We start from the raw sequence: 27,118 nt of genomic DNA, 5'->3' as shown, positions 1-27,118 counted from the left end.
TATCACCTCCTCTCCTGGATACCGGTACACTATCAATAACCCTAATCTGTCACCACCTCTCCTGGATACCGGTACACTATCAATAACCCTAATCTGTCACCACCTCTCCTGGATACCGGTACACTATCAATAACCCTAATCTGTCACCTCCTCTCCTGGATACCGGTACACTATCAATAACCCTAATCTGTCACCACCTCTCCTGGATACCGGTACACTATCAATAACCCTAATCTGTCACCTCCTCTCCTCTGTACAGGTACACTATTAATAACCCTAATCTATCACCTCCTCTCCTCTGTACAGGTACACTATCAATAACCCTAATCTGTCACCTCCTCTCCTGGATACCGGTACACTATCGATAACCCTAATCTTTCACCTCCTCTCCTGGATACCGGTACACTATCGATAACCCTAATCTGTCACCACCTCTCCTGGATACCGGTACACTATCAATAACCCTAATCTGTCACCTCCTCTCCTGGATACCGGTACACTATCGATAACCCTAATCTGTCATCACCTCTCCTGGATACCGGTACACTATCAATAACCCTAATCTGTCACCACCTCTCCTGGATACCGGTACACTATCGATAACCCTAATCTGTCACCTCCTCTCCTCTGTATCGGTACACTATCGATAACCCTAATCTGTCACCTCCTCTCCTCTGTACAGGTACACTATCAATAACCCTAATCTGTCACCTCCTCTCCTCTGTACAGGTACACTATCAATAACCCTAATCTGTCACCTCCTCTCCTCGGTTCAGGTACACTATCAATAACCCTAATCTGTCACCTCCTCTCCTCTGTACAGGTACACTATCAATAACCCTAATCTGTCACCTCCTCTCCTCGGTTCAGGTACACTATCAATAACCCTAATCTGTCACCTCCTCTCCTCTGTACAGGTAGACTATCAATAACCCTAATCTGTCACCTCCTCTCCTCTGTACAGGTACACTATCAATAACCCTAATCTGTCACCTCCTCTCCTCTGTACAGGTACACTATCAATAACTAATCAGTCACCTCCTCTCCTCTGTACAGGTACACTATCAATAACCCTAATCTGTCACCTCCTCTCCTCGGTTCAAGTACACTATCAATAACTCTAATCTGTCACCTCCTCTCCTCTGTACAGGTACACTATCAATAACCCTAATCTGTCACCTCCTCTCCTCTGTACAGGTACACTATCAATAACCCTAATCTGTCACCTCCTCTCCGCTGTACAGGTACACTATCAATAACCCTAATCAGTCACCTCCTCTCCGCTGTACAGGTACACTATCAATAACCCTAATCAGTCACCTCCTCTCCGCTGTACAGGTACACTATCAATAACCCTAATCTGTCACCTCCTCTCCGCTGTACAGGTACACTATCAATAACCCTAATCAGTCACCTCCTCTCCGCTGTACAGGTACACTATCAATAACCCTAATCTGTCACCTCCTCTCCGCTGTACAGGTACACTATCAATAACCCTAATCAGTCACCTCCTCTCCTCGGTTCAGGTACACTATCAATAACCCTAATCAGTCACCTCCTCTCCGCTGTACAGGTACACTATTAATAACCCTAATCTGTCACCTCCTCTCCGCTGTACAGGTACACTATCAATAACCCTAATCAGTCACCTCCTCTCCGCTGTACAGGTACACTATCAATAACCCTAATCAGTCACCTCCTCTCCTCTGTACAGGTACACTATCAATAACCCTAATCAGTCACCTCCTCTCCGCTGTACAGGTACACTATCAATAACCCTAATCAGTCACCTCCTCTCCTCTGTACAGGTACACTATCAATAACCCTAATCTGTCACCTCCTCTCCGCTGTACAGGTACACTATCAATAACCCTAATCAGTCACCTCCTCTCCGCTGTACAGGTACACTATCAATAACCCTAATCAGTCACCTCCTCTCCTCTGTACAGGTACACTATCAATAACCCTAATCAGTCACCTCCTCTCCTCTGTACAGGTACACTATCAATAACCCTAATCAGTCACCTCCTCTCCGCTGTACAGGTACACTATTGATAACAACGTTGCGTATCTTTAAATAGTTTTGGTGCTCTTTAGTGACGCCAGATAAGACGTCACATCCGCTGTGTCCATGGAGCGCAAGGATGAGACGCCACCGTCATTGTCCAGGCGACCGGCAGTAGAGCGCAACTCCAGAACCATACTGGGAAAGCTGGAGATGTGAGATGTCAGTGAATGGGGGTGGGGGCCTGTTCAATCATCAAAACCAATCGCCATTCTTTTGTCCATTAAGGGGAGGGAACACAAGGTATGATATTCATGAGCCCCCCTGAGATTAGTCAGGAGTTGGTATTCCTGCATCCATATCTACAGTGGTGTGAAAGTATTTGCCCCCTTCCTGATTTCTTATTCTTTTGTATGTTTGTCACACTTTAAATGTTTCAGATCACAAAGCAAATTGAAATATTAGACAAAGATAACTCAAGTAACCACAAAATTCAGTTTTTAAATGAAGGTCTTTATTATTAAGGGAAAAAGAAATCCAAACCTACAGGGTCCTGTGTGAAAAAGTGATTGCCCCCTAAACCTAATAACTGGTTGGGCCGCCCTTCGCAGCAACAACTGCAATCAAGTGTTTGTGATAACTGGCAATGAGTCTTTACAACGCTCTGGAGGAATTTTCGCAGCTCATCTTTGCAGAATTGTTGTAATTCAGCCACACTGGAGGTTTCCGAGCATGAACCACCTTTTTAAGGTCAGGCCACAGCATCTCAAATCGGAATAAGGTCAGAATTTTGACTAAGCCACCCCAAAGTCTTAATTTTGTTTTTCTAAAGCCATTCAGAGGTGGACTTGCTGGTGTGCTTTCGGTCATTGTCCTGCGGAATAAACTAAGCGCGCTTCAGCTTGAGTTCATGAACAGATGGCTGGACGTTCTCCTTCAGTATTTTTGGTAAACAGCAGAATTCATGGTTCCATTTACCATAGCAAGTCTTCCAGGTCCTGAAGCAGCAAAACAGCCCCAGACCATCACACTACCACCACCATATTTTACTGTTGGTATGATGTTGTTCTTCTGAAATGCTGTGTTACTTTGACGCCAGATGTAACGGGACATACACCTTCCAAAAACAGTCTCGTCAGTCCACAGAGTATTCTCCCAAAAGTCTTAACGATCATCAAGATGTTTTCTGGCAAAACGGAGACAAGCCTATATGTTCTTTTTGCTCAGCAGTGGTTTTCGTCTTGCATGCATGGCAGAGTTCCCATTTTTGCCCAGTCTCTTTCTTATGGTGGAGTCATGAACACTGACCTTCACTGAGGAAAGTGAGGCCTGCAGTTCTTTGGATGTTGTTGTGGGGTCTTTTGTGACCTCTTGGATGAGTCGTTGCTGCGCTCTTGGGGTAATTTTGGTTGTCCAGCCACTCCTGGACCGGACAACCAAAACCACCACTGTTCCATGTTTTCGCCATTTGTGGATAATGGCTCTCATTGTGGTTCGCTGGAGTCCCAAAGCTTTAAAAATGCCTTTATAACCATTTCCAGATTGATAGATCTCAATTACTTTGTTTCTCATTTGTTCCTGAATTTCTTTGGATCGCAGCATGATGTCTAGCTTTTGAGGATCTTTTGGTCTACTTCACTTTGTCAGGCAGGTCCTATTTAAGTGATTTCTTGATTGAGAACAGATGTGGCAGTAATCAGGCCTGTGTGTGGTGAGGGAAATTGTACTCAGCTTCCCAAAGAGGTGATAAACCACAGATAATTTATGTTTTAAGGTGGGCAATCACTTTTTCACACAGGGCCCTGTAGGTTTGGATTTATTTTCCTCTTAATAAAGACATTCATTTAAAAACTGCATTTTGTGTTTACTTGTGTTATCTTTGTCTTAAATGTTTCACATCACAAAGCAAATTTAAATATAAGTGTGACATAGTATAGGAAGCTAGCAGTCCATTAAAGTACAAGGCCAAGAGACCCGAGGGTCCCAACCCGGCCTCTCCGAGAGTTTCCATGGGGCCAGATGACCGGTAGGTCCCAATCTGCCTTCTCCGAATGTCTCTAAGGGTTCCAGGCGACTGGTGAGTCGCTCCTGGCAACCCCAAACAACATATCCATGGGGCCAGGTGACTTCTTCATCCCAACCGGGTCTCCCCAAAATGTCTCTGTGATGGTTAATGGAGCAGATCCATATTTTTTCCAGTCAGAAACCCTTAGGCTAGAATCATCTAGAATTTAAATCTGTGTCTCTTTGGGTAATGCCATGCAATCCAACTGCTGTCCTGAAGGATGTCTCTCATTCTCCTTGTAAAGTCTTTCTGATGCTCCTTGATTCTCTGTTCCAAGTCTCTTTTCAGCAGGATAGATAAACCCTTTTTCTATTTACATATAAAGGTCATCAGTCACAGTTTGGGGTTAGGGAGGGCATTACTCACAGGGGCATTACTCACAGGGGCTCAACTACCATTGTTTGAGCTAATCTATTTACATAGTTGATGTTTAAATCAACATCATTGTTTTAGAATCAAAGAGACCACAACAATCAAAGTAAGGCTATGTGCCCACGATGCAGAAATGCTCCGGATTTTTTCCTGAGCGTTTCTGCATCTCCCTGCAGAAAAAAACGCATGCGGATTGTACGTGCGGATTGTGCGTGCGTTTTTCCTGCCAGGGACATGCGGGTTGACAAGCGATTTTAGCATCACTTGGAAAGTGCTTGACAACTTGGTCACACGATATAAATCCATGCAACCGGCATATATAGTGCGACCATAAAAGAATGGTAAAAAATAAATCTATACTTACTTTCTGATGGCCCCCGCAGTCTTGCTTCGCTCCATCCTGACTTGCCGGCAGCTTGCGGTACACTGAAGGACCTGCCGTCACATGACTAAATGACGTCAGCGCAGATCCTTCAGTCCACCGCGATCTGCCGGCAAACCAAGACAAGCACACCGGGGGCTATGAGAAGGTGAGTATAGATTTATTTTATTCTTTTTTTTTACAGGTTCTATGGTAGGGGGGGGGTCCGGGGGAGAGTCTCCTCTCCTCCACACCCGGGTACCATCCGCACATTGAAACGCATGGATTCTGCATGTACAGATGCAGTGATGCGGATTACATGCGATCCAATGCAAGTCAATGGCGGCGAAAATGGCGCGCTTCAGCAAAATAATTGGTAGTGCTGCCTTTTTTTCCGCAGCGATAATGAGCAGCGGAAATTTTGGCAGCATGTGCACAGCACATGCAGATTATCATTGGGGAACATGGCAGACCTTCTATCAAGCGTTTTGTAAGCGTTTCTGCCGCTGCGGAAACACTTAAAAAACGCATCGTGGGCACACAGCCTTACAGAGACCAGTATTTGTATAAATCAACTAAAGAAGAACACAGGTTAAAAAGTCAACATAAAAATAAGAGGTATACTGCTCTTGCCATCAGAAAGTATGTCTGGTATAATTAAGATTTTACGCTGTATCGTCACAGCATTTTTATTACTTACTGCAAAGTCAAAAGTTTCCATACACTAAGGTTACTATGCCTTTAAACATTCTGGATGGCCCATATGGTGTTTGGAAGCTTCTGAGTTAATTAGAGACACACGTGTTGATGTATTTTAATGCACACCTGAAACACACTGCTTCTTTGTGTAGCATCATGGGAAAGTCTTAAGAAATCAGCCAAGATATCAGGAAGAGAATTGTGGACTTGCACAAGTCTGGCTCATCCTTGAGTACAATTTCAAGATACCTGAAGGTGTCTCGTTCATCTGTACAAACAATTATACGCAAATACAAACAAGATGAGAATGTCCAGCCATCATACCGCTCAGGAAGGAGACGGGTTCTGTGTCCCAGAGATGAACGTGCTTTGGTCCGACATGTGCATATCAACCCAAGGACAAAAGCAAAAGACCTTGTGAAGATGATGGTGGAAGCTGGTAAGATTGTGTCAATATCCACAGTGTAACGAGTACTGTATCAACATGGGCTGAAAGCCCACTCTGCCAGGAAGACGTCATTACTCCAAAAGAAACATAAAAAGCCAGATTAATATTTGCAAATGCACACAGGAACAAAGACCTTAATTTTTGGAGTCATGTCCAGTGGTCTGATGAAACTGAAATTGAACTTTTTGGGCATAATGACCATCGTTACGTTTGGAGGAAAAAGGGAGAAGCTTGGAAGCCTAAGAACACCATCCCAACTGTGAAACACGGGGGTGGCAGCATCATGCTGTGGGGTTCTTTTGCAGCAGGAAGGACTGGTGCCCTTCACAAAATAGATGCCATCATGAGAAAAGAAGATTATGTGGCAATACTGATGCAACATCTCAAAACGTCAGCCAGGAAGTTAAAGCTTCTGCGGAAATGGGTCTTCCAAATGGACAATGACCCGAAACATACTGCCGAAATGGTAACAAAGTGGCTTAAGGATAACAAAGTCAATGTTTTGGAGTGGCCATCAGAAAGCCCTGATCTCAATCCTATTGAAAATATTTGGGCAAAGCTGAAAAGGCTGCGAGCGCCGAGCAACGCGACCTCCAAACCTGGATCAGTTACACCAGTTCTGTCAGGAGGAATCGGCCCAAATTCCACCAACTACTGTGAGAAGCTTCTGGAAGGAAATCCCGAACGTGTGACCCAAGTCATTCAGTGTAAGGGCAATGGCACCAAATACTAATGAAATGGACGGAAACTTCTGACTCTGCAGTAAGTAATAAAAATGCCTGAAACCTTCTGTCTCATTATTCCGGCATTTGGCAAATATTAAACATTATGGTAAAATCCTAATTGTCCTAAAACGGGAAAGGTTTATTCTGATTTCATGTCAGATATTGAGAAGAACCTGCAGATGTGTCTTTATGCACAGTTGAAACCAGCAGTTTCCATCCACTATATATAAAGCGCAGCCCCCGGCCACTACTGAGCGTGCGCGTAAAGCGCAGCCCCCGGCCACTACTGAGCGTGCGCGTAAAGCGCAGCCCCCGGCCACTACTGAGCGTGCGCGTAAAGCGCAGCCCCCGGCCACTACTGAGCGTGCGCGTAAAGCGCAGCCCCCGGCCACTACTGAGCGTGCGCGTAAAGCGCAGCCCCCGGCCACTACTGAGCGTGCGCGTAAAGCGCAGCCCCCGGCCACTACTGAGCGTGCGCGTAAAGCGCAGCCCCCGGCCACTACTGATCGTGCGCGTAAAGCGCAGCCCCCGGCCACTACTGAGCGTGCGCGTAAAGCGCAGCCCCCGGCCACTACTGAGCGTGCGCGTAAAGCGCAGCCCCCGGCCACTACTGAGCGTGCGCGTAAAGCGCAGCCCCCGTCACTACTGAGCGTGCGCGTAAAGCGCAGCCCCCGTCACTACTGAGCGTGCGCGTAAAGCGCAGCCCCCGTCACTACTGAGCGTGCGCGTAAAGCGCAGCCCCCGTCACTACTGAGCGTGTGCGTAAAGTGCAGCACAGATTCATCTCAACTAAAAGCAGAGATTCTGAGATCAGGAACAGAACAGGCATTTATAGGACATTTCATCACTTTCCTTACAGCACATCCTGCATCGTACTATAGTGCCCAATTATACATTTTAGGAGTCGGTCCAACTCCAACAAAATGGACACCAACTCAGACTCCACAGCCCTGGTGCTCGCAGTGAGCGCAGCCTTATGCCAATGGGAGCTGGATCACTGGCCCTCACTCCTCTATAACAGCAGATGAGAGTCCACACTAGGGGCCACGATTCCGGCCCAAACGTTGACTCATCCGGAGCACACGACACCCGGGGACCCAGGAAGCCGAGGAGCGATGCTCAGACAAAGTGAGAGCAGAGGTGAAGGAGCCGCGTCTCCGCCGGCAGCGACAGTCACCGGTGTGAGCCTTAGATGCAGTAACAGCGCCCCCGATGTACTGGAGGAGCAGATGGTGTCCGGTCCTGGCCAGAGCGGGGCCTTTGTCGGGGAGTTCCCAAACTACTGAACTTCTTACCCCCAAGTTTGGGAGCTAAATCACCAGAGCAGGAACGTCTCATCCTGCCGGCGCCGCCATAGTACCCTCCTGTATGGCGGCATCTCGGGGGCTGCTGGAACAGGGGCGGCGTGGATGGCAGTGACCATTCCTACCTCTCCATACTAATCTGCAGAAATACTCTGTGCTGCTGCACAAGCCTGCCCCCTCAGGGTGATCCTGTCTGTGTCCAACATTTACAAGCAAAAGAACGATTGAGATTTTTGCATTGCACAGAATAAAGTTTTATTTCCGGTCAGATGTAGCAGAACGACGAGGCTCCAGTAACCTCCTCTCTCCCCCACACAGGACGCCATGACTGCACTGCACAGGACAAGGGATCGGCGGCGCCCCCCAACATCCAGGAGAAGCCCCGCCATGCCCGGCTGGTGAACGCCAACGCCTTGGTCATGATGAGCTGTGCCATCTTCCTCTGGGCTTATTACGCCTGAGGCGTCTGTAACAATAAAGGCTCCTCCTCCTCGCCCCGGTGTCTACGCGTCCTCCTCCTCGCCCCGGTGTCTACGCGTCCTCCTCCTCGCCCCGGTGTCTACGCGTCCTCCTCCTCGCCCCGGTGTCTACGCGTCCTCCTCCTCGCCCCGGTGTCTACGCGTCCTCCTGGGGGTCCCCGCTGCTCTGCAGGATAGGGGCTGGGAGCTGCAGTTTTCGGAGGGTCCTCAGGAAGTGTTTGGGGGGGGGACAGCGCAGAATAATAGGGTCACGCCCGGCTGAGAGCGGCAGTGTGATCTGAGCAGCATGAAGATGGAGGAGCAGGGAGCGCGTCTGTGGCGGCATCAGGGCGAGTGCGCGGAGCAGGGGCTGCGGCAGCTTCTGTGGGAGGCAGGGAGTATTAGTGACATCCATGACTTTGCACAGCAGCGGTCACATAGATACGACCCAGGGGCGGCCATTACCTGCGGGGCCAAGCGACCCCAGTGCGAATACTTGTGGTCTCCAAGAACCGGACAGTTCAATGCGAGCGCCAGATGAGCCCGTAACTGATGCTTCACTCCTAGAGACAGACCGAGCGTGTGAGAGACAGCTGCACATGATACGAGACCGCACCTAATGCCAGGCGTCAGTCACACCAACAAAAATGGCCGCCACTACCCCCCATCTGTACCGTGAGGGGGCGAGCGCTGGGTGTCCCCCGGGCCGTGCCCGTGAGGCGCAGCGTTGGTCCCCCGGGCCGTGCCCGTGAGGCGCAGCGTTGGTCCCCCGGGCCGTGCCCGTGAGGCGCAGCGTTGGTCCCCCGGGCCGTGCCCGTGAGGCGCAGCGTTGGTCCCCCGGGCCGTGCCCGTGAGGCGCAGCGTTGGTCCCCCGGTCCCTACCCGTGAGGCGCAGCGTTGGTCCCCCGGTCCCTACCCGTGAGGCGCAGCGTTGGTCCCCCGGTCCCTACCCGTGAGGCGCAGCGTTGGTCCCCCGGTCCCTACCCGTGAGGCGCAGCGTTGGTCCCCCGGTCCCTACCCGTGAGGCGCAGCGTTGGTCCCCCGGTCCCTACCCGTGAGGCGCAGCGTTGGTCCCCCGATCCGTACCTGTGAGCGGCTGCAGCTCCAGCAGTGAAGCCCCTGATGACGTCCCCAGTGTCCTGTATTGTGTCACTGCCTCATGAGCAGAACCGCTGACACGAGACCGGAGCACAGAACCGTCTGATGAGACCCGGAACCTCGGACACAGAGACATCTGAGAGGACCGAGAGACGGGTGAGAGGAGGGCCGAGAGACGGGTGAGAGGAGGGCCGAGAGACGGGTGAGAGGAGGGCCGAGAGACGGGTGAGAGGAGGGCCGAGAGACGGGTGAGAGGAGGGCCGAGAGACGGGTGAGAGGAGGGCCGAGAGACGGGTGAGAGACGGGTGAGAGACGGGTGAGAGACGGGTGAGAGACGGGTGAGAGACGGGTGAGAGACGGGTGAGAGACGGGTGAGAGACGGGTGAGAGACGGGTGAGAGACGGGTGAGAGACGGGTGAGAGACGGGTGAGAGACGGGTGAGAGGAGGACAGAGAGGAGGACAGAGAGGAGGACAGAGAGGAGGACAGAGAGGAGGCGCACCTTGTAATGTCTCTGGGGTCCGGGCGTCTCCCGCTCTATGATGGGAATATCCACAATCCCCTCCTGTGGGGCCGGGACCCCCAGACACACGGCCCTGAAATACAACCACATCTGTAGTCAGCAATGGTGGTTGCTGACAACCTCTCACACATGTACTCAGGCTGTCAGCAGAGGATGAGGGGCTACACTGTATGGGGGGTCTCAGTGATGGGCCGACCCCAGCTCTCACCAGTACACCCTCTGGATCCTGCGCTCCCGCATCAGGCTCTGCACTCGCTCTGCGGCCTCCGCGCTGCGCGCCAGAATCACCGCCCCGGTCGTGTCCTTGTCCAGACGATGGCAGAGCCGCAGGGGCTCCGCTCCCCTCCCAAACAGCTTCTGCGACAGAGCGGGGAGCAGAGAGGTGATGCTCTGCTGTACGGAGGGGCCGCCTGTGGGGGACAGAGGGTTAGTGGGGGGTCGGGATGCACAGGAATGGAGAGAGCCCCCCGAATACTCACCGTGTGTAGAAAGTCCATGGGGCTTATTAATGAGTACGAGATCAGGGTCCGACCGCACAACCCAACCCCGTAACTGGTGCAGCGCAACGTGAAGAGGCGGCACCTGGGGACAGAGGAACAAGTGACAACGCGATCAACCCCTCCCCCAACGAGCCACAGACCGCTCCGTACAGCTGGGACCCCTCCGTATAATGCCTCCGCACAGCTCCCCCCACACAGCGGGGACCCCTCCGAATAATCCCTCCGCACAGCCGGGACCCCTCCGTACAATCCCCCCCCCCCGCACAGCCGGGACCCCTCCGTACAATCCCCCCCCCCCCCGCAAAGCCGGGACCCCTCCGTACAATCCCCCCCCCCCCCCGCACAGCCGGGACCCCTCCGTACAATCCCCCCCCCCGTACAATCCCCCCCGCCCCCGCACAGCCGGGACCCCTCCGTACAATCCCCCCCCCCCCCGCACAGCCGGGACCCCTCCGTACAATCCCCCCCCCCCCCGCACAGCCGGGACCCCTCCGTACAATCCCGCCCCCCCCCCGCACGGCCGGGATCCCTCCGTACAATCCCCCCCCGCCGCACGGCCGGGACCCCTCCGTACAATCCCCCCCCCCCGCACGGCCGGGACCCCTCCGTACAATCCTCCCCCCCCGCACAGCCCGGACCCCTCCGTACAATCCCCTCGCACAGCCCGGACCCCTCCGTACAATCCCCTCGCACAGCCCGGACCCCTCCGTACAATCCCCTCGCACAGCCCGGACCCCTCCGTACAATCCCCTCGCACAGCCCGGACCCCTCCGTACAATCCCCTCGCACAGCCCGGACCCCTCCGTACAATCCCCTCGCACAGCCCGGACCCCTCCGTACAATCCCCTCGCACAGCCCGGACCCCTCCGTACAATCCCCTCGCACAGCCGGGACCCCTCCGTACAGCTCCCCCTCGCACAGCCGGGACCCCTCCGTACAATCCCCCCCCCCCCCGCAAAGCCGGGACCCCTCCGTACAATCCCCCCCCCCCCCCGCACAGCCGGGACCCCTCCGTACAATCCCCCCCCCCCCCGCAAAGCCGGGACCCCTCCGTACAATCCCCCCCCCCCCGCAAAGCCGGGACCCCTCCGTACAATCCCCTCCGTACAATCCCCTCGCACAGCCGGGACCCCTCCGTACAATCCCCTCGCACAGCCGGGACCCCTCCGTACAATCCCCTCGCACAGTTGGGACCCCTCCGTATAATCTCTCCGCACAGCCGGGACCCCTCCGTACAATCCCCTCCGTACAGCCGGGACCCCTCCGTACAATCCCCTCGCACAGCCGGGACCCCTCCGTACAGCTCCCCCTCGCACAGCCGGGACCCCTCCGTACAATCCCCTCGCACAGCCGGGACCCCTCCGTACAATCCCCTCGCACAGCCGGGACCCCTCCGTACAATCCCCTCGCACAGCCGGGACCCCTCCGTACAATCCCCTCGCACAGCCGGGACCCCTCCGTACAATCCCCTCGCACAGCCGGGACCCCTCCGTACAATCCCCTCGCACAGCCGGGACCCCTCCGTATAATCCCCTCGCACAGCCGGGACCCCTCCGTACAATCCCCTCGCACAGCCGGGACCCCTCCGTACAATCCCCTCGCACAGCCGGGACCCCTCCGTACAATCCCCTCCGTACAATCCCCTCGCACAGCCGGGACCCCTCCGTACAATCCCCTCGCACAGCCGGGACCCCTCCGTACAATCCCCTCGCACAGTTGGGACCCCTCCGTATAATCTCTCCGCACAGCCGGGACCCCTCCGTACAATCCCCTCCGTACAGCCGGGACCCCTCCGTACAATCCCCTCGCACAGTTGGGACCCCTCCGTATAATCTCTCCGCACAGCCGGGACCCCTCCGTACAATCCCCTCGCACAGTTGGGACCCCTCCGTATAATCTCTCCGCACAGCCGGGACCCCTCCGTACAATCCCCTCCGTACAGCCGGGACCCCTCCGTACAATCCCCTCGCACAGCTGGGACCCCTCCGTATAATCTCTCCGCACAGCCGGGACCCATCCGTATAATCCCCCCGTATAGACGGGACCCCTCAGTACAGCTCCCCCCGTATTTCGCTTTCTCCTCGGACGCTCCCAGCTCCGGTTGACCCCGGTGTAATGACGCTGGGCGCAGACACTGCTGGGCGTTGTAGTCCCCTCACCTCCCTCCTCTCTGCCCGGATACGCTCCGCCATCAGCCGGGCCCCCCGCACTCCACCGCCCGGCGCCGCCATCTCTGCTCCACGGGGAAGGTCATGTGACCCAGACACCTCCGCGGCCGCTGTAGTTGAGAACGAGAGTCGCCATGTTTCTTCAGGGCACAATTACCACAGAAGGCGCCATCTTTACTGCTGGAGAGAACAGACTGGAGTCCAGAGCCTGCAAACAACGGGGGACCTAGAAGAGGAGGAGGGGACAGGAAGGTGGTCATCACGACTCCCCCATAGCATTACTAGGGTCACTGGATGCAGCAACTCCCCTCTCCTCCATAGCATTACTGGGGTCACTGGATGCAGCGACTCCCCTCCCCCATAGCATTACTGGGGTCACTGGATGCAGCGACTCCCCTCCCCCGTAGCATTACTGGGGTCACTGGATGCAGCGACTCCCCTCCCCCGTAGCATTACTGGGGTCACTGGATGCAGCGACTCCCCTCCCCCGTAGCATTACTGGGGTCACTGGATGCAGCGACTCCCCTCCCCCGTAGCATTACTGGGGTCACTGGATGCAGCGACTCCCCTCCTCCGTAGCATTACTGGGGTCACTGGATGCAGCGACTCCCCTCCCCTATAGCATTACTGGGGTCACTGGATGCAGCGACTCCCCTCCCCCGTAGCATTACTGGGGTCACTGGATGCAGCGACTCCCCTCCCCCGTAGCATTACTGGGGTCACTGGATGCAGCGACTCCCCTCCCCTATAGCATTACTGGGGTCACTGGATGCAGCGACTCCCCTCCCCCGTAGCATTACTGAGGTCACTGGATGCAGCGTCTCCCCTCCCCCGTAGCATTACTGAGGTCACTGGATGCAGCGACTCCCCTCCCCCATAGCATTACTGGGGTCACTGGATGCAGCGTCTCCCCTCCCCCGTAGCATTACTGAGGTCACTGGATGCAGCGACTCCCCTCCCCCATAGCATTACTGGGGTCACTGGATGCAGCGACTCCCCTCCCCCATAGCATTACTGGGGTCACTGGATGTAGCGACTCCCCTCCCCCGTAGCATTACTGAGGTCACTGGATGCAGGGTCTCCCCTCCCCCGTAGCATTACTGGGGTCACTGGATGCAGCGACTCCCCCCCCCCCCATAGCATTACTGGGGTCACTGGATGCAGCGACTCCCCCCCCCCATAGCATTACTGAGGTCACTGGATGCAGCGTCTCCCCTCCCCCGTAGCATTACTGAGGTCACTGGATGCAGCGTCTCCCCTCCCCCATAGCATTACTGGGGTCACTGGATGCAGCGTCTCCCCTCCCCCGTAGCATTACTGGGGTCACTGGATGCAGCGACTCCCCTCCCCCATAGCATTACTGGGGTCACTGGATGCAGCGACTCCCCTCCCCCATAGCATTACTGGGGTCACTGGATGCAGCGACTCCCCTCCCCCGTAGCATTACTGAGGTCACTGGATGCAGGGTCTCCCCTCCCCCGTAGCATTACTGGGGTCACTGGATGCAGCGACTCCCCCCCCCCCATAGCATTACTGGGGTCACTGGATGCAGCGACTCCCCTCCCCCATAGCATTACTGGGGTCACTGGATGCAGCGACTCCCCTCCCCCATAGCATTACTGGGGTCACTGGATGCAGCGACTCCCCTTCCCCGTAGCATTACTGGGGTCACTGGATGCAGCGACTCCCCCCCTCCATAGCATTACTGGGGTCACTGGATGCAGCGACTCCCCTCCCCCGTAGCATTACTGGGGTCACTGGATGCAGCGACTCCCCTCCCCCGTAGCATTACTGGGGTCACTGGATGCAGCGACTCCCCTCCCCCGTAGCATTACTGGGGTCACTGGATGCAGCGACTCCCCTCCCCCGCAGCATTACTGGGGTCACTGGATGCAGCGACTCCCCTCCCCCGTAGCATTACTGGGGTCACTGGATGCAGCGACTCCCCTCCCCCATAGCATTACTGGGGTCACTGGATGCAGCGACTCCCCTCCCCCATAGCATTACTGGGGTCACTGGATGCAGCGACTCCCCTCCCCCATAGCATTACTGGGGTCACTGGATGCAGCGACTCCCCTCCCCCATAGCATTACTGGGGTCACTGGATGCAGCGACTCCCCTCCCCCATAGCATTACTGGGGTCACAGGATGCAGCGACTCCCCTCCCCCATAGCATTACTGGGGTCACAGGATGCAGCGACTCCCCTCCCCCATAGCATTACTGGGGTCACAGGATGCAGCGACTCCCCTCCCCCGTAGCATTACTGGGGTCACAGGATGCAGCGACTCCCCTCCCCCATAGCATTACTGGGGTCACAGGATGCAGCGACTCCCCTCCCCCATAGCATTACTGGGGTCACAGGATGCAGCGACTCCCCTCCCCCATAGCATTACTGGGGTCACAGGATGCAGCGACTCCCCTCCCCCGTAGCATTACTGGGGTCACAGGATGCAGCGACTCCCCTCCCCCATAGCATTACTGGGGTCACAGGATGCAGCGACTCCCCTCCCCCATAGCATTACTGGGGTCACAGGATGCAGCGACTCCCCTCCCCCATAGCATTACTGGGGTCACTGGATGCAGCGTCTCCCCTCCCCCATAGCATTACTGGGGTCACTGGATGCAGCGTCTCCCCTCCCCCGTAGCATTACTGGGGTCACTGGATGCAGCGACTCCCCTACCCTATAGCATTACTGGGGTCACTGGATGCAGCGACTCCCCTCCCCCGTAGCATTACTGGGGTCACTGGATGCAGGGTCTCCCCTCCCCCGTAGCATTACTGGGGTCACTGGATGCAGCGACTCCCCCCCCCATAGCATTACTGGGGTCACTGGATGCAGCGACTCCCCTCCCCCATAGCATTACTGGGGTCACTGGATGCAGCGACTCCCCTCCCCCATAGCATTACTGGGGTCACTGGATGCAGCGACTCCCCTCCCCCGTAGCATTACTGGGGTCACTGGATGCAGCGTCTCCCCTTCCCCGTAGCATTACTGGGGTCACTGGATGCAGCGACTCCCCCCCTCCATAGCATTACTGGGGTCACTGGATGCAGCGACTCCCCTCCCCTGTAGCATTACTGGGGTCACTGGATGCAGCGACTCCCCTCCCCCGTAGCATTACTGGGGTCACTGGATGCAGCGACTCCCCTCCCCCGTAGCATTACTGGGGTCACTGGATGCAGCGACTCCCCTCCCCCGTAGCATTACTGGGGTCACTGGATGCAGCGACTCCCCTCCCCCGTAGCATTACTGGGGTCACTGGATGCAGCGACTCCCCTCCCCCATAGCATTACTGGGGTCACAGGATGCAGCGACTCCCCTCCCCTATAGCATTACTGGGGTCACAGGATGCAGCGACTCCCCTCCCCCATAGCATTACTGGGGTCACAGGATGCAGCGACTCCCCTCCCCCATAGCATTACTGGGGTCACAGGATGCAGCGACTCCCCTCCCCCATAGCATTACTGGGGTCACAGGATGCAGCGACTCCCCTCCCCCATAGCATTACTGGGGTCACAGGATGCAGCGACTCCCCTCCCCCATAGCATTACTGGGGTCACAGGATGCAGCGACTCCCCTCCCCCATAGCATTACTGGGGTCACAGGATGCAGCGACTCCCCTCCCCCATAGCATTACTGGGGTCACAGGATGCAGCGACTCCCCTCCCCCATAGCATTACTGGGGTCACTGGATGCAGCGACTCCCCTCCCCCATAGCATTACTGGGGTCACAGGATGCAGCGACTCCCCTCCCCCATAGCATTACTGGGGTCACTGGATGCAGCGACTCCCCTCCCCCATAGCATTACTGGGGTCACAGGATGCAGCGACTCCCCTCCCCCATAGCATTACTGGGGTCACTGGATGCAGCGACTCCCCTCCCCCATAGCATTACTGGGGTCAGAGGATGCAGCGACTCCCCTCCCCCATAGCATTACTGGGGTCACAGGATGCAGCGACTCCCCTCCCCCATAGCATTACTGGGGTCACAGGATGCAGCGACTCCCCTCCCCCGCACACTGATGAGATCAGAAGCTTCGAATTCTCATGAATTTATTAAAACAAACAAAAAAAAAAAGTTCATGAAACTTGAAGAGAAAGATGGCGGAGCTCAGGCTGCAGCCAATCACTGCACAGCTACACAGCCGAGAAGATTCACATGAATGTGGCTGAGCGGCAATACTGGGCACCACCCAGGGGGGCGCCGGTCAGCGAGTGAAGCTCCGCACCCTCTAGGGCTTAGAGATGGGAGAGGCGGTCACAGGCTCCTCCCCCCGGCGAGACCTCTTGGCGCTGGGCTCGGGCGCGCTCTCTCCGAGGCTCAGGGCCTCCTCCCGGGATCCTCCCTCCTCCCGATCATCATCAGCTTCCAGTCTGGAGACATCAGGGGGCGCTGTGATCCTTCCTCGCCGCACATAATGCTGCACACGCTCCTCCAGGGCCTGACCGACATTTCTCTTCATCAGAGGGGTGTAGCTGCGAGCGCTGACGCCTTCCACCAGCCCATTACTGTGCGCAGCGACCTCCGCCCCACACTGGCTCCAGGGGACACGGCCCTCACCTGTGGGGCCACAGAAAGCCATCCTGTATTATACCCCAGAGCTGCACTCACTATTCTGCTGGTACAGTCACTGTGTACATACATTACATTACTGATCCTGACTTACATCCTGTATTATACCCCAGAGCTGCACTCACTATTCTGCTGGTGCAGTCACGGTGTACATACATTACATTACTGATCCTGAGTTACATCCTGTATTATACTCCAGAGCTGCACTCACTATTCTGCTGGTGCAATCACTGTGTACATACATTACATTACTGATCCTGAGTTATATCCTGTATTATACCCCAGAGCTGCACTCACTATTCTGCTGGTACAGTCACTGTGTACATACATTACATTACTGATCCTGAGTTACATCCTGTATTATACTCCAGAGCTGCACTCACTATTCTGCTGGTACAGTCACTGTGTACATACATTACATTACTGATCCTGAGTTATATCCTGTATTATACCCCAGAGCTGCACTCACTATTCTGCTGGTACAGTCACTGTGTACATACATTACATTACTGATCCTGAGTTACATCCTGTATTATACTCCAGAGCTGCACTCACTATTCTGCTGGTGCAGTCACTGTGTACATACATTACATTACTGATCCTGACTTACCTCCTGTATTATACCCCAGAGCTGCACTCACTATTCTGCTGGTGCAGTCACGGTGTACATACATTACATTACTGATCCTGAGTTACATCCTGTATTATACCCCAGAGCTGCACTCACTATTCTGCTGGTGCAATCACTGTGTACATACATTACATTACTGATCCCGAGTTACATCCTGTATTATACTCCAGAGCTGCACTCACTATTCTGCTGGTGCAGTCACTGTGTACATACATTACATTACTGATCCTGAGTTACCTCCTGTATTATACTCCAGAGCTGCACTCACTATTCTGCTGGTGCAGTCACTGTGTACATACATTACATTACTGATCCTGAGTTACATCCTGTATTATACTCCAGAGCTGCACTCACTATTCTGCTGGTGCAATCACTGTGTACATACATTACATTACTGATCCCGAGTTACATCCTGTATTATACTCCAGAGCTGCACTCACTATTCTGCTGGTGCAGTCACTGTGTACATACATTACATTACTGATCCTGAGTTACCTCCTGTATTATACTCCAGAGCTGCACTCACTATTCTGCTGGTGCAGTCACTGTGTACATACATTACATTACTGATCCTGAGTTACATCCTGTATTATACTCCAGAGCTGCACTCACTATTCTGCTGGTGCAGTCACTGTGCACATACATTACATTACTGATCCTGAGTTACATCCTGTATTATACCCCAGAGCTGCGCTCACTATTCTGCTGGTGCAGTCACTGTGTACATACATTACATTACTGATCCTGAGTTACATCCTGTATTATACTCCAGAGCTGCACTCACTATTCTGCTGGTGCAGTCACTGTGTACATACATTACATTACTGATCCTGAGTTACATCCTGTATTATACTCCAGAGCTGCACTCACTATTCTGCTGGTGCAGTCACTGTGTACATACATTACATTACTGATCCTGAGTTACCTCCTGTATTATACTCCAGAGCTGCACTCACTATTCTGCTGGTGCAATCACTGTGTACATACATTACATTACTGATCCTGAGTTACCTCCTGTATTATACTCCAGAGCTGCACTCACTATTCTGCTGGTGCAGTCACTGTGTACATACATTACATTACTGATCCTGAGTAACATCTTGTATTATACCCCAGAGCTGCACTCACTATTCTGCTGGTGCAGTCACTGTGTACATACATTACATTACTGATCCTGAGTTACCTCCTGTATTATACTCCAGAGCTGCACTCACTATTCTGCTGGTGCAGTCACTGTGTACATACATTACATTACTGATCCTGAGTTACCTCCTGTATTATACTCCAGAGCTGCACTCACTATTCTGCTGGTGCAGTCACTGTGTACATACATTACATTACTGATCCTGAGTTACATCCTGTATTATACCCCAGAGCTGCACTCACTATTCTGCTGGTGCAGTCACTGTGTACATACATTACATTACATTACTGATCCTGAGTTACATCCTGTATTATACTCCAGAGCTGCACTCACTATTCTGCTGGTGCAGTCACTGTGTACATACATTACATTACTGATCCTGAGTTACATCCTGTATTATACCCCAGAGCTGCACTCACTATTCTGCTGGTGCAGTCACGGTGTACATACATTACATTACTGATCCTGAGTTACATCCTGTATTATACCTCCAGAGCTGCACTCACTATTCTGCTGGTGCAGTCACTGTATACATACATTACATTACCGACCCCGAGTTACATCCTGTATTATACTCCAGAGCTGCACTCACTTTTCTGCTGGTGGAGTCACTGTGTACATACATTACATTACTGATCCTGAGTTACCTCCTGTATTATACTCCAGAGCTGCACTCACTATTCTGCTGGTACAGTCACTGTGTACATACATTACATTACTGATCCTGAGCTACGTCCTGTATTATACTCCAGAGCTGCACTCACAATTCTGCTGGTGGAGTCACTGTGTACATACATTACATTACTGATCCTGAGTTACCTCCTGTATTATACTCCAGAGCTGCACTCACTATTCTGCTGGTGCAGTCACTGTGTACATACATTACATTACTGATCCCGAGTTACCTCCTGTATTATACTCCAGAGCTGCACTCACTATTCTGCTGGTACAGTCACTGTGTACATACATTACATTACTGATCCTGAGTTACCTCCTGTATTATACTCCAGAGCTGCACTCACTATTCTGCTGGTACAGTCACTGTGTACATACATTACATTACATTACTGATCCTGAGTTACATCCTGTATTATACTCCAGAGCTGCACTCACAATTCTGCTGGTGGAGTCACTGTGTACATACAATACATTACTGATCCTGAGTTACCTCCTGTATTATACTCCAGAGCTGCACTCACTATTCTGCTGGTGCAGTCACTGTGTACATACATTACTGATCCTGAGTTACCTCCTGTATTATACTCCAGAGCTGCACTCACTATTCTGCTGGTGCAGTCACTGTGTACATACATTACTGATCCTGAGTTACCTCCTGTATTATACTCCAGAGCTGCACTCACTATTCTGCTGGTGCAGTCACTGTGCACATACATTACATTACTGATCCTGAGTTACATCCTGTATTATACCCCAGAGCTGCGCTCACTATTCTGCTGGTGCAGTCACTGTGTACATACATTACATTACTGGTCCTGAGTTACATCCTGTATTATACTCCAGAGCTGCACTCACTATTCTGCTGGTGCAGTCACTGTGTACATACATTACTGATCCTGAGTTACCTCCTGTATTATACTCCAGAGCTGCACTCACTATTCTGCTGGTGCAGTCACTGTGCACATACATTACATTACTGATCCTGACTTACCTCCTGTATTATACTCCAGAGCTGCACTCACTATTCTGCTGGTACAGTCACTGTGTACATACATTACATTACTGATCCTGAGCTACGTCCTGTATTATACTCCAGAGCTGCACTCACAATTCTGCTGGTGGAGTCACTGTGTACATACATTACATTACTGATCCTGAGTTACCTCCTGTATTATACTCCAGAGCTGCACTCACTATTCTGCTGGTGCAGTCACTGTGTACATACATTACATTACTGATTCTGAGTTACATCCTGTATTATACCCCAGAGCTGCACTCACTATTCTGCTGGTGCAGTCACTGTGTACATACATTACATTACTGATCCTGAGTTACCTCCTGTATTATACCCCAGAGCTGCACTCACTATTCTGCTGGTGCAGTCACTGTGTACATACATTACATTACTGATCCTGAGTTACATCCTGTATTATACTCCAGAGCTGCACTCACTATTCTGCTGCTGCAGTCACTGTGTACATACATTACATTACTGATTCTGAGTTACATCCTGTATTATACCCCAGAGCTGCACTCACTATTCTGCTGGTGCAGTCACTGTGTACATACATTACATTACTGATCCTGAGTTACCTCCTGTATTATACCCCAGAGCTGCACTCACTATTCTGCTGGTGCAGTCACTGTGTACATACATTACATTACTGATCCTGAGTTACATCCTGTATTATACTCCAGAGCTGCACTCACTATTCTGCTGGTGCAGTCACTGTGTACATACATTACATTACTGATCCTGACTTACCTCCTGTATTATACCCCAGAGCTGCACTCACTATTCTGCTGGTGCAGTCACTGTGTACATACATTACATTACTGATCCTGACTTACCTCCTGTATTATACTCCAGAGCTGCACTCACTATTCTGCTGGTGCAGTCACTGCGTACATACATTACATTACTGATCCTGAGTTACCTCCTGTATTATACTCCAGAGCTGCACTCACTATTCTGCTGGTGCAGTCACTGTGTACATACATTACATTACTGATCCTGACTTACCTCCTGTATTATACTCCAGAGCTGCACTCACTATTCTGCTGGTGCAGTCACTGTGTACATACATTACATTACTGATCCTGAGTTACATCCTGTATTATACTCCAGAGCTGCACTCACTATTCTGCTGGTGCAGTCACTGTGTACATACATTACATTACTGATCCTGAGTTACATCCTGTATTATACTCCAGAGCTGCACTCACTATTCTGCTGGTGCAGTCACTGTGTACATACATTACATTACTGATCCTGAGTTACCTCCTGTATTATACTCCAGAGCTGCACTCACTATTCTGCTGGTGCAGTCACTGTGTACATACATTACATTACTGATCCTGAGTAACATCTTGTATTATACCCCAGAGCTGCACTCACTATTCTGCTGGTGCAGTCACTGTGTACATACATTACATTACTGATCCTGAGTTACATCCTGTATTATACTCCAGAGCTGCACTCACTATTCTGCTGGTGCAGTCACTGTGTACATACATTACATTACTGATCCTGAGTTACATCCTGTATTATACCCCAGAGCTGCACTCACTATTCTGCTGGTGCAGTCACGGTGTACATACATTACATTACTGATCCTGAGTTACATCCTGTATTATACCTCCAGAGCTGCACTCACTATTCTGCTGGTGCAGTCCCTGTATACATACATTACATTACCGACCCCGAGTTACATCCTGTATTATACTCCAGAGCTGCACTCACTTTTCTGCTGGTGGAGTCACTGTGTACATACATTACATTACTGATCCTGAGTTACCTCCTGTATTATACTCCAGAGCTGCACTCACTATTCTGCTGGTACAGTCACTGTGTACATACATTACATTACTGATCCTGAGCTACGTCCTGTATTATACTCCAGAGCTGCACTCACAATTCTGCTGGTGGAGTCACTGTGTACATACATTACATTACTGATCCTGAGTTACCTCCTGTATTATACTCCAGAGCTGCACTCACTATTCTGCTGGTGCAGTCACTGTGTACATACATTACATTACTGATCCCGAGTTACCTCCTGTATTATACTCCAGAGCTGCACTCACTATTCTGCTGGTACAGTCACTGTGTACATACAATACATTACTGATCCTGAGTTACCTCCTGTATTATACTCCAGAGCTGCACTCACTATTCTGCTGGTGCAGTCACTGTGTACATACATTACATTACTGATCCTGAGTTACATCCTGTATTATACTCCAGAGCTGCACTCACTATTCTGCTGGTGCAGTCACTGTGTACATACATTACACTACTGATCCTGAGTTACATCCTGTATTATACTCCAGAGCTGCAATCACTATTCTGCTGGTGCAGTCACTGTGTACATACATTACATTACTGATCCGGAGTTACATCCTGTATTATACGCCAGAGCTGCACTCACTATTCTGCTGGTGCAGTCACTGTGTACATACATTACTGATCCTGAGTTACCTCCTGTATTATACTCCAGAGCTGCACTCACTATTCTGCTGGTGCAGTCACTGTGTACATACATTACTGATCCTGACTTACCTCCTGTATTATACCCCAGAGCTGCACTCACTATTCTGCTGGTGCAGTCACTGTGTACATACATTACTGATCCTGAGTTACCTCCTGTATTATGCTCCAGAGCTGCACTCACTATTCTGCTGGTGCAGTCACTGTGTACATACATTACATTACTGATCCTGAGTTACATCCTGTATTATACTCCAGAGCTGCACTCACTATTCTGCTGGTGCAGTCACTGTGTACATACAATACATTACTGATCTTGAGTTACATCCTGTATTATACTCCAGAGCTGCGCTCACTATTCTGCTGGTGCAGTCACTGTGTACATACATTACATTACTGATCCAGAGTTACATCCTGTATTATACTCCAGAGCTGCGCTCACTATTCTGCTGGTGCAGTCACTGTGTACATACATTACACTACTGATCCTGAGTTACATCCTGTATTATACTCCAGAGCTGCACTCACTATTCTGCTGGTGCAGTCACTGTGTACATACATTACATTACTGATCCTGAGTTACATCCTGTATTATACTCCGGAGCTGCACTCACTGTTCTGCTGGTGCATTACATTACATTACTGATCCTGAGTTACATCCTGTATTATACTCCAGAGCTGCACTCACTATTCTGCTGGTGCAGTCACTGTGTACATACATTACATTACTGATCCTGAGTTACATCCTGTATTATACTCCAGAGCTGCACTCACTATTCTGCTGGTGCAGTCACTGTGTACATACATTACATTACTGATCCTGAGTTACATCCTGTATTATACTCCAGAGCTGCACTCACTATTCTGCTGGTGCAGTCACTGTGTACATACATTACATTACTGATCCTGAGTTACCTCCTGTATTATACCCCAGAGCTGCACTCACTATTCTGCTGGTGCAGTCACTGTGTACATACATTACATTACTGATCCTGAGTTACATCCTGTATTATACCCCAGAGCTGCGCTCACTATTCTGCTGGTGCAGTCACTGTGTACATACATTACATTACTGATCCTGAGTTACCTCCTGTATTATACTCCAGAGCTGCACTCACTATTCTGCTGGTGCAGACGCTGTGTACATACATTACATTACTGATCCTGAGTTACCTCCTGTATTATACTCCAGAGCTGCACTCACTATTCTGCTGGTGCAGTCACTGTGTACATACATTACATTACTGATCCCGAGTTACATCCTGTATTATACCCCAGAGCTGCACTCACTATTCTGCTGGTGCAGTCACTGTGTACATACATTACATTACTGATCCTGAGTTACAAACTGTATTATACCCCAGAGCTGCACTCACTATTCTGCTGGTGCAGTCACTGTGTACATACATTACATTACTGGTCCTGAGTTACATCCTGTATTATACTCCAGAGCTGCACTCACTATTCTGCTGGTGCAGTCACTGTGTACATACATTACATTACTGATCCTGAGTTACAAACTGTATTATACCCCAGAGCTGCACTCACTATTCTGCTGGTGCAGACGCTGTGTACATACATTACATTACTGATCCTGAGTTACATCCTGTATTATACCTCCAGAGCTGCACTCACTATTCTGCTGGTGCAGTCACTGTATACATACATTACATTACCGACCCCGAGTTACATCCTGTATTATACTCCAGAGCTGCACTCACTATTCTGCTGGTGCAGTCACTGTGTACATACATTACATTACTGATCCTGAGATACATCCTCTATTATCCTCCAGAGCTGCACTCACTATTCTGCTGGTGCAGTCACTGTGTACATACATTACATTACTGATCCCGAGTTACATCCTGTATTATACTCCAGAGCTGCACTCACTTTTCTGCTGGTGGAGTCACTGTGTACATACATTACATTACTGATCCTGAGCTACGTCCTGTATTATACTCCAGAGCTGCACTCACTATTCTGCTGGTGGAGTCACTGTGTACATACATTACATTACTGATCCCGAGTTACATCCTGTATTATACTCCAGAGCTGCACTCACTTTTCTGCTGGTGGAGTCACTGTGTACATACATTACATTACTGATCCTGAGCTACGTCCTGTATTATACTCCAGAGCTGCACTCACTATTCTGCTGGTGCAGTCACTGTGTACATACATTACATTACTGATCCCGAGTTACATCCTGTATTATACTCCAGAGCTGCACTCACTTTTCTGCTGGTGGAGTCACTGTGTACATACATTACATTACTGATCCTGAGCTACGTCCTGTATTATACTCCAGAGCTGCACTCACTATTCTGCTGGTGCAGTCACTGTGTACATACATTACTGATCCTGAGTTACCTCCTGTATTATGCTCCAGAGCTGCACTCAATATTCTGCTGGTGCAGTCACTGTGTACATACATTACATTACTGATCCTGAGTTACCTCCTGTATTATACCCCAGAGCTGCACTCACTATTCTGCTGGTGCAGTCACTGTGTACATACATTACATTACTGATCCTGAGTTACCTCCTGTATTATACTCCAGAGCTGCACTCACTATTCTGCTGGTGCAGTCACTGTGTACATACATTACTGATCCTGGAGTTACATCCTGTATTATACCCCAGAGCTGCACTCACTATTCTGCTGGTGCAGTCACTGTGTACATACATTACATTACTGATCCCGAGTTACATCCTGTATTATACTCCAGAGCTGCACTCACTATTCTGCAGGTGCAGTCACTGTGTACATACAATACATTACTGATCTTGAGTTACATCCTGTATTATACTCCAGAGCTGCGCTCACTATTCTGCTGGTGCAGTCACTGTGTACATACATTACATTACTGATCCCGAGTTACATCCTGTATTATACTCCAGAGCTGCACTCACTATTCTGCTGGTGCAGTCACTGTGTACATACATTACATTACTGATCCTGAGTTACCTCCTGTATTATACTCCAGAGCTGCACTCACTATTCTGCTGGTGCAGTCACTGTGTACATACATTACATTACTGATCCTGAGTTACATCCTGTATTATACTCCAGAGCTGCACTCACTATTCTGCTGGTGCAGTCACTGTGTACATACATTACATTACTGATCCTGAGTTACATCCTGTATTATACCCCAGAGCTGCACTCACTATTCTGCTTGTGCAGTCACGGTGTACATACATTACATTACTGATCCTGAGTTACATCCTGTATTATACCTCCAGAGCTGCACTCACTATTCTGCTGGTGCAGTCACTGTATACATACATTACATTACCGACCCCGAGTTACATCCTGTATTATACTCCAGAGCTGCACTCACTTTTCTGCTGGTGGAGTCACTGTGTACATACATTACATTACCGACCCCGAGTTACATCCTGTATTATACTCCAGAGCTGCACTCACTATTCTGCTGGTGGAGTCACTGTGTACATACAATACATTACTGATCCTGAGTTACCTCCTATATTATACTCCAGAGCTGCACTCACTATTCTGCTGGTGCAGTCACTGTGTACATACATTACACTACTGATCCTGAGTTACATCCTGTATTATACTCCAGAGCTGCACTCACTATTCTGCTGGTGCAGTCACTGTGTACATACATTACATTACTGATCCGGAGTTACATCCTGTATTATACGCCAGAGCTGCACTCACTATTCTGCTGGTGCAGTCACTGTGTACATACATTACTGATCCTGAGTTACCTCCTGTATTATACTCCAGAGCTGCACTCACTATTCTGCTGGTGCAGTCACTGTGTACATACATTACTGATCCTGACTTACCTCCTGTATTATACCCCAGAGCTGCACTCACTATTCTGCTGGTGCAGTCACT

The 27,118-nt window shown here is 51.0% G+C and overlaps 3 protein-coding genes across 3 annotated transcripts in view; 1 reads left to right on the top strand and 2 right to left on the bottom strand.

The window, feature by feature from the left end:
• SLC5A2 (solute carrier family 5 member 2) overlaps positions 1-8,820 on the top strand; it is a 143,362-nt gene extending 134,542 nt beyond the window's left edge. The window contains exon 15 of the mRNA XM_073649068.1: positions 8,298-8,820. Within this exon, the coding sequence (XP_073505169.1) occupies positions 8,298-8,440 (143 nt within the window). The 3' untranslated portion in view covers positions 8,441-8,820. The remainder of the gene's footprint in view (positions 1-8,297) is intronic.
• RPUSD4 (RNA pseudouridine synthase D4) lies at positions 8,210-12,925 on the bottom strand. Its single transcript, XM_073649069.1, has 7 exons — positions 12,717-12,925; positions 10,537-10,639; positions 10,266-10,467; positions 10,037-10,130; positions 9,524-9,671; positions 8,903-9,000; positions 8,210-8,819 (listed from the first exon to the last, which is right to left on the bottom strand). Exons 1-7 carry the CDS (start codon positions 12,786-12,788, stop codon positions 8,595-8,597), a joined length of 942 nt encoding a protein of 313 aa, XP_073505170.1. The 5' UTR covers positions 12,789-12,925; the 3' UTR covers positions 8,210-8,594.
• A 3,839-nt stretch (positions 12,926-16,764) lies between these two features.
• PUS3 (pseudouridine synthase 3) overlaps positions 16,765-27,118 on the bottom strand; it is a 68,871-nt gene continuing 58,517 nt past the window's right edge. The window contains exon 5 of the mRNA XM_073649063.1: positions 16,765-17,289. Within this exon, the coding sequence (XP_073505164.1) occupies positions 16,961-17,289 (329 nt within the window). The 3' untranslated portion in view covers positions 16,765-16,960. The remainder of the gene's footprint in view (positions 17,290-27,118) is intronic.

The sequence above is a fragment of the Phyllobates terribilis genome, unplaced genomic scaffold, assembly GCF_046119375.1.
Source record: "Phyllobates terribilis strain yellow unplaced genomic scaffold, ASM4611937v1 Scaffold_9__5_contigs__length_417890890, whole genome shotgun sequence".
Classification (NCBI taxonomy): Eukaryota; Metazoa; Chordata; class Amphibia; order Anura; family Dendrobatidae; genus Phyllobates; species Phyllobates terribilis.
Note: the sequence above shows the minus strand (reverse complement) of the source record. Positions and strands in the feature narration are given on the sequence as shown.

Excerpts from the sequence above, each read along its gene's own strand:
- RPUSD4 (XM_073649069.1), bottom strand. The coding sequence starts at position 12,788 with ATGGCGGCGCCGGGCGGTGGAGTGCGGGGGGCCCGGCTGATGGCGGAG. Across the intron at positions 10,640-12,716 it reads TCCGGGCAGAGAGGAGGGAG|GTGCCGCCTCTTCACGTTGC; the intron begins GTGAGGGGACTA and ends CTCTGTCCCCAG. Across the intron at positions 9,001-9,523 it reads GGAGCTGCAGCCGCTCACAG|GAGTGAAGCATCAGTTACGG; the intron begins GTACGGATCGGG and ends GTCTGTCTCTAG.